Source organism: Pristiophorus japonicus, chromosome 22 (genome assembly GCF_044704955.1).
Source record: "Pristiophorus japonicus isolate sPriJap1 chromosome 22, sPriJap1.hap1, whole genome shotgun sequence".
Classification (NCBI taxonomy): Eukaryota; Metazoa; Chordata; class Chondrichthyes; family Pristiophoridae; genus Pristiophorus; species Pristiophorus japonicus.
This window is the reverse complement of record NC_091998.1, coordinates 20591269-20607673: the sequence shown is the minus strand read 5'-3', so window position 1 is coordinate 20607673 and position 16405 is coordinate 20591269. Positions and strand designations below refer to the sequence as shown.

Genomic DNA, 16405 nt, shown 5'->3' with positions numbered 1-16405 from the left:
CTGCACATATTTTCTATGTTTCTAAGCCCGTGTGGTGGCTGATGTGCACGTTAAAAAAAATTCACACATAGGCATCGTCCAGCCCCTCAATTGGAGTTCAGGACTGGAACATCGGGTCCTTCATTGAAACATCTGTGAACTCTCGTGGAAGCAAGTCATCCTCGTTCGAGGGACCGCCTATAATGATGATGAAACAAACCATTGAGGAATGCTTTTCAAAGCTCCCTTCAATATATGGCTTTACATGGATAATCGTAAACTGACATTTAATGCAGATTAGGTTAATGCAGACTACATCATTTGAGGCTTTAAAAAAATACTGCATTTCCATCAACAAGGATGGAAGTGAGGATTAGCTGATGAGGAAGATGACCTTTCTCTCTCCTCAGAATCAAGCTCACACCACCAGTACGGTTTGGTTTCCTTTTCTTTTCCAGTAAGAGGGTACCCCATAAATCTGGGTGCATGTACCTTTTTTTCCCATTATTTTCAAAAAGTTGGAAAAAGAAAATTGTAAAGAAGTACTGGATCTTGGTTTATTGGTAGCAGAGCAGAAATTGTCAATTTAGTTTCAAAGTACGTCATTAAATTTGAAATTGTGAAATTTGGTTCTGTGCTTTGCAAAGATTTTTTATGGAGGGGATAAGTAGGGGGCACCCTACATTGAGGCCTTTATGGCTTTGAATACGATAACTTTGCAATCAGAAGACTAGCAGCTGGCTTTTACTCCTAAGTGAAAAACAATCGCACTGGTGTTAGAAAAGAGCATACATGATTACAGTGTTCAACATTGGTTTAAAAAGAATTACATTTATATAGCACCTTTCACGACCACCGGACATCTCAAAGCACTTTACAGCCAATGAAGTACTTTTGGAGTGTAGTCACTGTAGTAATGTGGGAAAAGCAGCAGCCAACTTGTGCACAGCAAGCTCCCACAGACAGCAATGTGATAATGACCAGATAATCTGTTTTTGTTGTGTTGATTGAGGGATAAATATTGGCCAGGACACTGGAGATAACTCCCCTGCTCTTCTTCAAAATAATGCCATGGGATCTTTTACGTTCACCTGAGAGCAGACAGGGCCTCGGCTTAACGTCTCATCAGGAAGACGACACTTCCGACAGTGCAGCGTTACCTCAGCACTGCACTGGAGTATCGGCCTAGATTTATGTGCTCAAGTCCTTGGAGTGGGACTTGAACCCACAACGTTCTGACTCAGAGGCAGGAGTGCTACCCACTGAGCCACAGCTGACCTGTGGCTAATATTATAGGGGGTTCATATTGCAGCCATTTTAATCTTCATGATCTTTTATTTGCAGGTAAAAATTAAGAAAACCCCTTGATAACAAATGGCACCTCACCAGGGGGCAAAGAATGGGGATGGTGGGACAATCATTTTGAAAAAAAAAATGTTGTTGCCCTTTCTTGCAATTTGAAAGTTTCCGGCAAGGCAACTTTGAAAACCTGACAGTTAACATCAGTAATATCACGTGTAACTAGGGTTGACAAATGTGTTTGGACGTATTCCTGTTGGTTTAATTATATGACTTAATTGGCTGTCAAGCGCTTTGAGATATCGGGTGGTCGTGAAAGGCGTTATATAAATGCAAGTCTTTCTTTTTTATGATGTCCTGCCTCCCGCTGCCCAGTCCCCACGCTCCCGCCATTGATTGTCCAACACGTCCTTCCTCATGGCGTACCATCTTCCAATGCCGAATGGAAAATGAACACTCTTCGTGACTCAATTGATTGATTCTTGACTGTCAAACAGAATTTTTCCCCCACCCAATAAACAAAAGTCTGAAAAGAAAATGAAAAAAAAAATGTTTTTAATGCAATTTTTCTCTGGCTTGCTCGCGGAAGTGACCTGGAGATTCACCTTCAATTCCTGGAGACTCCAGAACAATCCTTGGAGGGTTAGCAACCCTGCAACCCTTTGTGTAACACTCCTTGGGCTGAAAGGTTTGTATGTCAATGGGGAGAATATTTATTCACTAGGTGTCAGCTGTGGTTCAGTAGGTAGCCCTGTCGCCTCTGAATTGGAAGCTCCACTCCAGAGACTTGACCAGAGGGATTACTGAGGGAGTGCTGCGCTGTCTTTCTGATGAGAAGTTAAACCGAGAAGAGGTAGAGGCAAAAACCGTCACCACATTTAAAAAGTACTTGGATGTGCACTTGAACTGCCATAACCTACAAGGCTATGGACCAAGAGCTGGAAAGTGGGATTAGGCTGGGTAGCTTTTTCGGTTGGCACGGACACGACGGGCTGAAATGGTCTCCTTCCATGCAATAAATTTCTATGATTCAATGAAGTCTGCCCTCTCAAGTGGACGTAAAAGATCCCACGACACTATTATGAAGACGAGCAGTGGAGTTCGGTGTCCTGGCCAAGCAACATCTCGTCATTATCACTTGGCTGTTTGCGGGAGCTTGCTGCGTGCAAATTGGCTGCAGCGTTACATTATTGGCTACATTGCTGCAGTGACCGATTTCTGTGGTCTGGAGGAGTCCGTGTTCCATGTGTACATACAGTGTGTGAGGTTGCAGCCCCTCTTCCATTATTTGAAGGGGCTGCTCCTCGATTTCTGGTTGCACATCAGTCCCACACTCCTGATCTTTGAGCACCCGGTGCGGAGGGGAGTGGGCAGGTCGGAAGGCCACCTTGTGGGACTGCTCCTGGGCCCGGCCAAGGTGGCCATCAACCGGTCCAGGCAGCGGGCAGTCGAGGGGGTCGTTCAGCCCAACTGCCTGCCTCTCTGCGTTTGCGCCAGGGTGTCGACGGGTACGCTCGCGGCCTTCCACGAGAGGTGGGCACCGGAGGAACTGGAGTGCATCATCACCCCGCCAAACAACTTTTAATTTGATCTGACAAGGTTGCATTGTTCAATTGTGGGTTTTGGTGTCCTTACAAAAAGGGGGCACTTGATTTGATAAGAACATAAGAAATAGGAGCAGGAGTAGCCCATACAGCCCCTCGAGCCTGCTCCGCCATTTAATAGGATCATGGCTGATCCGATCATGGACTTAGCTCTACTTCCCCGCCCACTCCCCATAACCACTTATTCCCTTATCGTTTGAGCAACTGTCTTAAATTTATTCAATGTCCCAGCTTCCACAGCTCTCTGAGGCAGCGCATTCCACAGATTTACAACCCCCTGCGAGAAGAAATTCCTGCTCAACTGTTTAAATGGGCGGCCCCTTATTCTAAGATCATGCCCCCTAGTTCTAATCTTCCCCATCAGTGCAAACATCCTCTCTGCATCCACCTTGTCAAGCCCCCTCATAATCTTATACGTATGTTGTACAAAAATTGCTGCAGCAGTGATTGCATTTGTTTGCTTGGCTATAAAGCGCTTTGGGAGGTAGGTGCTGAGGTGGTGAAATGCAAGTACTTCTGCATTTTGCAAGCAAGTGCCATTGCCAGCCCTGGTGCGCGTGTCACCTTGGAGCGGGTGCATGCGCCGCGCGCGACACTGAGGCGCGTGGTCAGTGCGCAGAATCGGACGGGCAAGCGGGCTCGACGAGAGAGAAGGAACCGAGAGCAGTTTGTTTGGCTGCGGGGAAGAAAAAAACCCCCGAACATAAAATGACTCAGGTTGACAGCGGCGGAGGCCCCGGACGAGGACTCGACAACAGCGTCGTCGTCATCGTCGGCTGCGGCATCGCGGCGCTAGGGGCCGCCCACAAGCTGCTCCGCCACGGCTTCAGACAGGTGAAGGTGCTGGAGGCGAAGGAGCGGGGCGGCGGACGGATCTGGAGCTGCCGATTGGGTGAGAGCCGCGCGAAGCCCGTCCCGGGCAGGGGCGGGAATATTCAAATCACAACGGTTCTCGCGGCACGCGCATGATTGACAGCGGGACCAGGCCAATGGAAAGACAGCCGGCGCCCTGATTGATTACGCGATGGCCAATGATCGTAGAGCAGGGCGGGGCCGTTCGGGGAGGCAGGCGAAAAGTGTGGTTCGGAAAAGGGGCGGGAGCTTCAAAAGACAACGGCACGGGGCACGCGCATGATTGACAGCGGAACAGGCCAATCGAAAGGCCACCTGCGCCCTGATTGACTGCGCGCTGGCCAATGGGCGTGCAGCAGGGCGGGGCCGGTCTGGGGTGAGGGGTTTAAAAGCGAGGTTAAGGCAGCAAGCCCACTCGGCCTCAAAGCACAATGGGTTTCTCGGAGCTGGAAAGGCAACATTTATATATTGGGTGCAATACAATTAATAATGTTGGATTCTTTTATCGTAGATTTTTAGCCACGCTCAGTCCCATGAGCATTTTAAGAGAACAACAGTCCTTTGTCAAAAAACTATCAGTGCTGCTTGTATCACTTCTCCTTATCACTTCTCCTTAAAACCTTAGTTGCCTTTCTGGAAGTTTCTGGGGAAGGTCATTATTTGGTCTCTTGCAAGCGCAGTTCATTAAAACTGAGATGAGGGTGAATTTCTTCTCTGAGGGTTGTAAATCTGTGGAAATTTGTTGCTTCAGAGAGCTGCGGAAGCTGAGTCATTGAATAAATTTAGGACCGAGATAAACAGTACTTTAACCGATAAGGGAATAAGAGATTATGGGCCGCAGGCAGGCAAGTGGACCTGAGTCCATGATCGGATCAGCCATGAGCACATTTCTTAAGTTCTTATGTCTCCGTTCTCTAGCCACTGGCGCCATCCTTCTCCCTAGCACATGTCTGAGGCTGAACCAGACGGTTTGCAACTTTAGTGTCCTATTTGACCCAGATTTGTGCTTCCGACCACATATTCGCTCCATCACTAAAACCGCCTATTTCCACCTCCGTAACATCGCCCGACTCTGCCCTTGCCTCAGCTCATCTGCTGCTGAAACCCTCATCCAGCCTTTGTTACTTCTAGACTTGACTATTCCAATGCACTCCTGGCTGGCTTCCCATGCTCTACCCTCCGTAAGCTTGTGGTCATCTAAAACTCGGCTGCCTGTGTCCTAACTCGCACCAAGTCCCATTCACCCATCACCCCTGTGCTCGCTAACCTACATTGGCTCCCGGTTAAGAAAAACCTCATTTTCAAAATTCTTATCCTTTTTTTCAAATTCCTCTATGGCCTCGCCCCTCCCTATCTCTGTAATCTCCAGCCCGACAACCTGCGAGATATCTACTCTCCTCTAATTCTGTCCTCTTGAGCATCCCTGATTATAATTGCTCAACCATTGGTGGCCGTGCCTTCTGTTGCCGAAGCCCCAAGATCCGGAACTCCCTCCCTAAATGTCTCCGCCTCTCTACCTCTCTTTCCTCCTTTAAGATGCTCCTTAAAACCTACATCTTTGACCAATCTACCTTTATTTCTCTTGTGTGACTGGGTGTCAATATTCTTTTATATAATGCTCCTGTGAAGCGCCTTGGGATGTTTTACTGTTAAAAGCACTATATAAATACTTTTTGTTCTTGAGAGCCCAAAATGTCACTAAGAGTGTGGTAGAATACTCTCCTCTTGCCTGGATGGGTGCAGCTCTGACAATATTCAAAACACTCCGCTTAATCAACTGGCTTAAACACCCACCTCCTCCACCATTGACGTACTGGGGCTGTACTGTGTACTCTCTATAGGTTGCCCTACAGCAGCTCACTAAGCCTTTTTGGCAGCACCTTCCAAACCTGTGCCCTCCAGCACCTCGAAGAACAGGAGCAGTAGATGCTTTTGTATTAATTTCAATTCGCTTATTAGCAGCGTAAAAGCTTTATTGTTTATCACAAGCATAAAACTTCTCACATAAGGTCACAATTTGGTTCATAAGAAGAGTGCACTTGGCCTGTGGAATCAGTCCTTTATGCCGGCCACAAAAATAATCTGGAGAGCACGCGATTCATAATACATACTTCTAACCAAGAGAGTTCATTGCAGTGTGTGGAGCACTAATAGATGTGCCATAAAAGCTGAGTCTGAAGGAGTGCTGCACTGTTGGAGGTGCCGTCTTTTGGATGAGGCGTTAAACCGAGGCCCCGTCTGCCCTCTCAGGTGGACATAAGAGGTCCCATGGCACTATTTCGAAGAAGAGCAGAGTGTTATCTCCGGTGTCCTGGCCAATATATATCCCTCAACCAACATCACTAGAACAGATAATCTGGCCATTATCATATTGCTGTTTGTGGGAGCTTACTGTGTGCAAATTGGTTGTTGTGTTTCCCACATTACAACAGTGACTACACTTCAAAAAGTACTTCATTGGCAGTAAAGCGCTTTGCGACGTCTGGTGATCGTGAAAGGCGCTATATAAATGCAAGTCTTTCTTTTTGAGGGATCTGGTTCAGTCCTTCATACCATTGTGTTACCAACCTCAGCTATATTGATATAGGGGTATTAGTAGTGCAAGCCCAAATAATTGTTAAAATACATTGACAAAAGCATTATATTTTCCATCAATTGACTATGACTGGACAGAGAATCTATCCCATATCACGGGACATTTTAATGAATGCATTTCTTTTAAAATTTTCATTCAGGAAAAGGGTTGATTGAGATTGGAGCACAGTGGATCCATGGCCCATCTAAGCAGAATGCGGTGTTTCAGTTGGCCAGCCAACATGGTCTTCTAGATGAAAAAGCAATATCCGAGGAGAACCAGGCTGTACAAATCGCCGGACTTCCACCTGGGGTGTCAACCTATTACACCAGCTCAGGGAAGAGAATAGGGCCAGAGATAACAGACCCCATGGAAGAATTGTATTCAACTCTTTGTCTGAAAAGCAGGGAGTTCTTTGAGTCAAAGGCAGAACCTGTCCGCAGTTTGGGTGAATTTCTAAAACTTGAAATTGCTCGTTGTGCAGAAGAATGGAAGGATGACACGGAAGCGCGCAACCTTAAGCTTGCTCTGCTGAACGTAGAATTCAAGATGGAGTGTTGTATTTCTGGGACTGACAGCTTGGATCTAATAGCACTCCAGCCTTTTGGGGAGTACGTAATGTTACCTGGAATTGATTGTGTTTTTCCTGGGTAGGTGTTAACAAAAGTATATTACTACATTTTCTTTTTAAAAACTAGAGTTTAAAATTTGTATTTGGGAGTTTATTTATTTCAATTAGCTATCCCAATGGTGCTACTGTTAGGCAAACCAGATGCATGTGCACCAAGAAGAACTGGCTCGCAGAGGCAGTCCTAAAATTAATGCTGACTTGAATTACCTTGGCCCATAAAATAGAGTGTTTAAATTAATACTGGAACTTTTAAAAAGCAGGCCTCACATAGGGATAAGTTCTGAGAGTCCTGATACAATGAACACAGCAAGAATCACTAAACTGTGGGCACTCTGCAGTCCATTTCAATGGAAAATTGAGTGTCCATGATTTTGTCATTCTTGCTGGCTACCTACGAGGTCCTGCCAGCAGCACAGCATCTAGCAAAATTTACCCGTGTAGAACTCACTGCCTGAAAGGGTGGTAGAAAAGCAGAAACCCTCACCACATTTTAAAAGTACTTGGACGAGCACTTGAAGTGCTGTAACCTACAGGGCTACGGAACCAAAGCTGAAAAGTGGGATTAGGCTGGATAGCTCTTTGTCGGCCGGCGCGGACACAATGGATCAAAATGGTCTCCTGCCGTGCTGTAAAGTTCTATGAATTTTATGCACGTTTCTAGTCTGAAGAAATCAATAGGGGAAGATTTTCGTATGCCCACCGCCCCATTCACACGGAAAACGTTTAAAAATCAAACCAGCTGCTCACTAGCTGCCCGAGGTCTGCCCGATTCAATGTTCAAGTCAGCCCCAAAATGGGCAGCCAGTGCTCCTGCCCGAAATGGGTAGGAGCCTTATTAAATTGTTTAAATCAAAGATATATGCTGTTTGTCGGACCCTTATGCAATTGTGATGCTCAACTGGGCATTAAGCATTGAGCGGCTGAATGTATATTTCTAATGTCAGTGAAAAATGGACGCAGGGGAGAAGAGAGCAAAGGCTTACAAAATTTAAGGGGAAAGACACATTCGGAGGTGGAAATCTCACTCAAGTCCACTGTGCTATTTGCCAAATGGCAGCAGAGCCTTTGGTACAGCAAGGTCTTTCAGTCCATGTTGAAATTCACAATGGTCTCTTTCTAATTAAACCTCAACAGTGCAAAATCAGGTTTATAGTAGGTAACTGTTACCATCTTGTACAGTACTTGATTCTCAAAAATAAACTTCACTGTAAGAGGCAATTATTGATCAAAATAGTTAATCAAACTTGATCCTTGAGTTAAGATACAATGATCATGATCACAATTAATAATATTTATATATATTTTTAGTGGATTTAAAAGCCTCATTGATACAATGATGAAATCCTTGCCAAAGGACATTGTGTCTTACAACAAGCCAGTTAAATGCATCCATTGGAACGGATCCTTCACAGCACCTGACGCACTGGAACGCTCTTACCCAGTTCTAGTGGAGTGTGAAAATGGCGAGACCATACCAGCGGATCATGTTATAGTCACTGTTCCTTTAGGTAATATACGATTTGAGTCTTATTCTGTCCCCTTTCAGAAAATCAGCACTTGAACTCTTTTTTTGTGCGTGTGTATGAAGAGATCTGCTTTCGCAGGCACAAGCTAATTCTATGCGGTGTGTCTAGAATGAACAGGTATACAGCGGAAGTCTGAAATAAAAAAGCTTCAACAGTAGTGAATTGTGCCAGTGTAATTATAATTTATATAGGTATAATTTTTTAGACCTTTTATATTTAATATCATAACATTTATACATTGTTTTGGGATAGAACCAATAGAAATATTCATATCCCCAGTTGAAAAAGAACATAAGAACATAAGAAATAGTAGCAGGAGTAGGCCATTTGGGCCCTTGAGCCTGCTTCGCCATTCAATTAGATCATGGTTGATCTGATCTTGGCCTCAACTCCACTTCCCTCCCCGCTTCTCATAACCCTTAACTCCCTTATCATTCAAAAATCTGTCTTATCTCCACCTTAAATATACTCGATGACCCAGCCTCCATAACTCTCTGGGGTAGAGAATTCCAAAGATTCACGACCCTCTGAGAGAAGAAATTCCTCCTCATTTCCGTTTTAAATGAGCGACCTATTATTCTGAAACCATGCCCTCTAATTCTAGATTCCCCCACGAGGGGAATCGGCCTCTCTGTCAAGCTCCCTCAGAATCTTATACATTTCAATAAGATCACTTCTCATTCTTCTAAATGCCTATGAATATCGGCCCAACCTTTCTTCATATGACAATCTCTTCATCTCAGGAATCAACCTCGTGAACCTTCTCTGAACTGCCTCCAATGCAAGTATATTCCTCCTTAAATAAGGAGACTAGTACTCTGTACCCTGTATAGTTGTAGCAGGACTTCCCTACTTTTATACTTATCCCCCTTGCAATAAAGGCCAACATTCCATTTGCCTTCCTAATTGCTTGCTGTACCTGCATGCTAACTTTTTGTATTTCATGTACAAGTATCTCCAGATCTCTCTGTACTGAAGCATTTTGTAATCTCGCCCCATTTAAGTAATAATTTGCTTTTTTTATTTTTCCTATCAAAGTGGATAACCTCATTTTTCCCACATTATACTACATCTGCCAAATATTTTCCCACTCACTTAGCCTGTCTATATCCCTTTGCAAATTCTTTGCATCCTCCTCACAACTTGTTTTCCCACCTATCTTTGTATCATCAGCAAATTTGGTGACATTACACTCGGGGCCCCTTCATCCAAGTCATTAATGTAGACAATACAAACATTTATCTTGTTAGATTGTCAACATGAAAAGTTGAACCAGTCCAAAAACTAATCAGGAGCTATAGTTTCAATGTAATTTTCATGTCAGAATAAATCTCACTAGCCCTCATGTTGTCTTAAAACTCAGCATAATTTCAGTGATATTAAATTGGGTCTAATCTTATCCACTGTGTCCTCGATGCATAGCCTCAATATACTTTTGTATAAATTCAGAATTCTGATATTCTTATTAGTGGAACCAACTTGGAAGAGTTAATGAACCTGACAATATAAACATCCTGTTTTAGTCATGGTCCTGTGTAGTATTAGTCCCTGGATTTGCATTCTAGTTAATGTAATTGTATTAAAATGCAGCAATGTATCAAAGGCTATATTGATTGCTTCCTGTAATTACATTAAGCTTATTTAAAATGTTTGGATGTAACCACCTATTGAAGATGATATTTGTCTTTTAGGTTTCCTTAAGGAGCACTATAAAACTTTCATTCATCCCCCACTTCCCTCCAGTAAAGTTAATTCCATTCAGAAAATGGGTTTCGGGACAAATAATAAAATCTTCCTTGAATTTGAGGAGCCGTTTTGGGAAGCAGAATGTAAACTGATCAAACTGGTCTGGGAGGATGAGTCTCCACTGGTCAGCACACGGCCCAATCTGCAAAAAGCGTGGTTCAGAAAGATCGTCGGCTTTATTGTCCTACACCCTGTGCAAAGGTAATTCTGCACTTGACATATTTAAATGTGTGTGTATCTAACACCGTGTTTCATTATGGTTCTCTCCCGTCTTGGAAATATTGTTTCTAGAACATTTTTGGTGTATTCATTGCATATTAGCAAAAAATAAGATTTGATTAGCAGTGTTTTGCTGCCAGTGTTGTAAAGAGCCAGTTATTGCTAAGCAAGAGTTAATACTGCAACTGCTATGAAAACAGGGTTGGTGGGAGGGGAAGCGTAGATTGAACCAGCAGACATAAGAACATAAGAAATAGGAACAGGATCAATAAGATCATGGCTGATCTGATCATGGACTCAGCTCCACTTCCCCACCCACTCCCCATAACCCCTTATTCCTTTATCGTTTAAGAAACTGTCTATTTCTGTCTTAAATTTATTCAATGTCCCAGCTTCCACAGCGCTCTGAGGCAGCGAATTCCACAGATTTACAACCCTTTGAGAAGAAATTTCTCTTCATCTCAGTCTAAATGGGCAGCCCCTTATTCTAAGATTATGCCCTCTACTTCTAGTCTTCCCCGTCAGTGGAAGCATCCTCTCTGCACCCACCTTGACAAGCCCCCTCATAATCTTATACGTTTCGATAAGATCACCTCTCATTCTTCTGAATTCCATTGAGTAGAGGCCCAACCTACTCAACCTTTCCTCATAAGTCAACCCCCTCATCTCCGGAATCAACCTAGTGAACCTTCTCTGAACTGCCTCCAAAGCAAGTATATCCTTTTGTAAATATGGAAACCAAAACTGCACGCAGTATTCCAGGTGTGGCCTCACCAATACCTTATATAGCTGTAGCAAGACTTCCCTGCTTTTATATTCCATCCCCTTTGCAATAAAGGCCAAGATACCATTGGCCTTCCTGATCACTTGCTGTATCTGCATACTATCCTTTTGTGTTCATGCACAAATACCCCCAGGTCGAGGGGCCGTATGGCCTACTCCTGTTCCTATTTCTTATGTTCTTATAAATCTAGTTATTTTATAGTTGAATCCTGACTATATTTAGCTTTTGGGTGCTCTGAGTACAGAATGATTATTTTAGCTTTCAAAATACAAAGCTTTTATTTCATATAAGCTCAATAAAACTGATGTACACATTATTGCAGAATAACTTGATTTCCATGACATTCCATTTATTTACAAAGAGTATTCACTAACCCACAGTAAAGTCAATGCATAATAGTAATTTCCTAATGTAGAATATCTGATATCCATTTAATTGTAATGATTTGACACATATTGATATTTTACTTGCCATGATTTATTGTGTTCTGGTAATGTGTGATTACACTTAGTAAGTATTCAATCAACAGGACTAAATGACTAACAGGACTGAATACATGGGGATAAATAACTGGTTTTAAATTCTTGAGCAAATATTTCTGTTCAGTGCTAAGAAGCTAGCACTAATTCCCTTAAATGGATAAATTGTTAAAAAGCATTTGGGAAATGTACAAAATTAAGAAAACAAAGTACTCTTGGAATAAACAATATATGTTGAATATGTTGCTACAGCACTCAAAGGGTAGTGTGATGAGGTTTTAATTTAATTTTTACATGTGCAGAATGAATGCAGAATATTCGTTGGTTTTTCCAGGCTTCATACCTCTTGTGTTCTATCTGCAGATACGGCCATGTCCTTCTAGCTGTGCTTGCTGGGGAGGAAGCTAACTTTATGGAGAGCTTATCTGATTCTGAAGTCAAAAATTGTTTGACACAAGTCATACATCGATTTACAGGTACATTTTCGGACGTGTTATCGACGTATATGAGCACATATTCCAACACTGCACAAAATACTTACAACAGGCTCTTTTATTTAGGAAACCCATTGATACCTCCACCAAAGAGTATAATGCGATCAAAGTGGCACAGTGACCGATATACCAAGGGATCATACAGTTACACGGCAGTTGGAAGTTCAGGAGACGATATCGATGTCATTGCAGAACCTCTCCCAATTAAATCTACAAAAGAACAGGTACTGTACAATTTTGTTTTCTTAATTGCGTATAATGTACATTTATTTTATATATTGGAGATTAAAGTTACTATATTGGATAATTGGGAGGCTAAAACAGGCAAATGTTACACTATTACATTTATACAAGCGTTTTTTAAGTTCTTAAAGATTTCCTCGTAGGGTTTATTGATAAAGGCCTATAGATTGTTTGAACAAGGCAAAGAAGAAAAGATAGCTAAATCTACAGAAATAAGTTGTGCAGAGCTGCTAAAAGATGAGTATGTGTGTAATGGATCACGTGACATTCTTAAGCCATTGTCTAGATAACTCTAATTACAAGCAGGCAGCTATCACTAATGATAAGTCCATCCTCCGAGTTAGTAACAGGTGTCCCATACTCTCGGAATTTGTGGCCCTAGTATTCACCCTGTGTGGCTGTGTGGACTGTGGAGCCTCTGTTGACAGACTGATTTTCAAATCATGATATTTGTCACTTCTGACAACTCCACCTCCAAGAATGGTGAAACAGTTTCACCTTTTTCCCAACCTTTTTTAATCTGCCTTTACCTTTTTTGTCTTTTCCCCTATTCAGATATTCTATACTGGGCGGTCATTTTGTCTTCCTCCTCATCTGAAATTTTCATTTTTTATTAATTATTATATGTCTCTTTTCAGTAGGCTTACCTTCAAATTAAAAGTCCAGTGATGTATTTTTGTGAAGAACACAGTGATTTAATAACTTTGTTTTTATTATTTTAGCCTTTGCAGGTGCTTTTTGCTGGTGAAGCAACTCACCGGACATTTTATTCTACTACTCATGGTGCCTTGCAATCAGGATGGAGGGAAGCTGATCGCCTGAATGATCATTATTTGTCTTTCATTTCCATAAATGCAAACCTGTAAAACGTTATAATTCCTTATCAAAGTGCATCTATCATCTATCTTTAATAAACTTTTAATGGCGTCCAAACAGACAATCTATATTGTGTTGGAAATTGGTAGGAGTAATCATTTTGGAATGTTTTTTATGAATTATATTGCTGTGCAAGGACTGGAGATTGTATTTTCACAGGTTACAATGTCATGGTACTGGAGAATTTTTGGTCTTAGCTAGCCGTACCAGAGTGAGAATTTATTAGTGGCACCCAACAGAAAATGTTTGAGAGCCATTGTTTAGAAAGGAGATGTTAAAGAAGGCATCTGATCAAGGTTAATAAAATACCTAGGGCACCTTCCACAGTAAGACTTGTGGGTCCAAGACTCAGGCCAGGTTATTCTATTATTGTGTTATTCTGACTGAGCCTGTCTATCTAACTCCATTCTCATATTGTCCCTCTACCATGCTCTGTCTTTCGCACTCCCCCAGCATATACAATGCTCCTGCTCTCTCCTGTTGTCCCCACTGCACACCATATGATCAACCTGAGCTTTTAACATCAGCAACTCTCTGTGCTGTCTGAGGCCTGGGCAGCTCACTTCCAGGCAGATATGCCCCAGAATGGTGAGGCCTTAGCAGGGAATAGCAGCCAGAAGTGGAAACAGCGCAACTTGGAGACGGCAAATGAGGGTCTATCAAATGAGGGGGAGTCGTCATGGAAAATAGTGTAACGGCAGGAGAGATGGAAGGAAAGGTCAGTGAGAGCCCACCATAGCCAGAGCTGGGAGGTAGCCATCAGCCATTACTGTAAAATTGAATTGTTGCAACACTGTCCTCTCTGGCTTTATTGGCAATGGTTGAATGCCCTGTCAATCAAATTAAAAAATCCTAATCGTCACATAATTATTATTGAAAGTTTTGCTGATACTTGGAATGTTTAATTTTTGTTACTATTGCCAGAAAGCAACATGAACTTTTGGAATAATCACATTGATTACCATAGGCCAAAAAGCTGACTTAATAGCAACATTCAGCATTTCTTTTTTAAATTAGTAACTAGTAAACCTCCCATGACGTTGATCATAGGTAGTCCAGTACAGTACCTGGAACATGATTTATAATGCTTATCATGTTTTTGTAGCAATCTAATGGCAACAGTGGCTTGCCAACTGCTGTAACAGCAAATTTAGTGAAGTAATATGTCACATGACTGAAATACTACATGTAATTACTGATACTGAAAGATACAGGCCTCGTAGATATTTACTTACTACTTTACAAAATAATCTTTTCCTCTCCCAGAACCTCTTTTTCTCAATTACATTTTACATTATACATTTTTTTTAACCTTTGTGCGTTATATATATAGTGGTGATATTGTAAATGTGTTTATAAAGAACACATTTACAATTTCACTATGTATAGGGTACAGATGAAATCTTATCTCTAGGTGATTAGTGTTTGGAATAATATGCCAGGCAAGTTAGTAGGGTGCAGTAAATTAAGATATTGAAAATGCAGTTGAATGCTAGACTGGGAGAGTTAAGTACTGGAAAGACAAGCTTCCTTAGGTTGAACGGATCCTTTTTTTGACTTTTTTATGCCTTTTAAGTGAAAGTGTTTCCATGGTTATCTGGTATATAATAGCAAAAAAGGTATTTATAGTGTTTCTCCAATGGAGTACTGCACTTAAGAGTCTTCATGTAGTAACTTTACTTCCTTAATCGAAGTTTACAAGATAATATAAATAAGGGAGGACATTTCGATCAACAATTCAAAATTTACATTTTTCCTCCCCATTGCATCATCCAGCAAATTCTTGAATGAATAAAATGTTTTTATCTCCAACACCCCAACTGAAAGTCCATTCTAAGTGTTTTGTCCAGACATCTGTCGTAAACTTTATTTTCACCAGTTTTAACCTATTCTGCATGGTTTTAGTATCATGGTGTACTTACTCGACCTTTTGGCTAAGATCATGCGTAACTGACCTGACAGGGGAGTAACCATGACCAGAAAGTGGTTCTCCCTGGATCAGGAAGGTGGTTCTCCTATGCTTTTTGGAAATAGGAGGTGGGTGGGGTGGCTTGACCCATCCACCTCCACGGGTGGGGGGGGCACACACCCACCTCCATGGCACGTACCTGGTATTGCAGTACTTCCAGGAACGGTGCAGTGGCTCTAGGCCTTTTGGCTAAGAGCATTGGCGCAGAGTGATCCTTGACAGGTGCAAGGTGACCTCTGGCGTTTGTGATTTGACAAAGAATTGGAAAAATTGGCAACGAATAAAAAAATTATATAAAAAAAATCATGGTGTACTTACAAGAGGTGCTCTGGATTAACCTCATCCATGCCATTTTTTAATTTTCTATACACCCCCCCCCCCCCCACCCTCAATCTTTCCGTTGTCCCCTTCCAAGACGGAAGTGTCCCTGTTTCTCCAGTCACTCCACGTACCTGAATCCTTTTGATGGTACGGATCAGTCCCTTGCCTCTTTTCTGCACCACCTCCATGGCTTGAAAGCTCCTCTTGAGTACAGTTTTCAGTTTAGGTTGTCAAGCCACAAGATGCAGGAGATGTTTCAAATTTAGTTCAGGTTATGATTGAGCTCAGACTTGGCAGTTTCTAGCAGTAATGAACCACCAACAGATTCCGAATGCCTAACTACCTGGGGCCGAATTGTTTTTTAAGTACATACTGTGAATCAAAACTCCAATGTTATTATTTGCTGGAATTGAAAATGTCTTTGTGCTTAATATTGCTTCAAATTTTTCAATGGATATTAATTCTAAAATCTTTTTGGTATTGTATTGTACCTATAATGGACAGTTAGAAATTTACTTAAAATTACTGTACTTTATGCACAAATGATTTTTGAGCTCGAAATTTCCTGCTCTATTTTGCACAGAAAATATGCGACTTGTAAATCAATTTTCTATTTCTGAAAAGAAAGAATAAACATATCAAATATCTGTATAAATCTCTGTTAAATTTTTACTGGGCACTCCCAGTTTTGTCATTTATATATCAGTAAATTGCCATTTTGAAACTCATGTAGAATAATTTAATAGTAAACTCGGCGTCGCTGTCAGAATTCCAGATTGAACACCACTTCCCTGGCCTGCAACTTCGA

The 16405-nt window shown here is 42.0% G+C and overlaps 1 protein-coding gene across 1 annotated transcript; it reads left to right on the top strand.

Annotated features, from left to right (window-relative positions):
- Nucleotides 1-3504: 3504 nt before the first annotated feature.
- paox (polyamine oxidase) lies at nucleotides 3505-16188 on the top strand. The gene is made up of 7 exons (XM_070865740.1): nucleotides 3505-3774; nucleotides 6470-6959; nucleotides 8249-8448; nucleotides 10158-10413; nucleotides 12058-12170; nucleotides 12255-12412; nucleotides 13154-16188. Exons 1-7 carry the CDS (start codon nucleotides 3591-3593, stop codon nucleotides 13295-13297), a joined length of 1545 nt encoding a protein of 514 aa, XP_070721841.1. The 5' UTR covers nucleotides 3505-3590; the 3' UTR covers nucleotides 13298-16188.
- The last annotated feature ends 217 nt before the right edge of the window (nucleotides 16189-16405 follow it).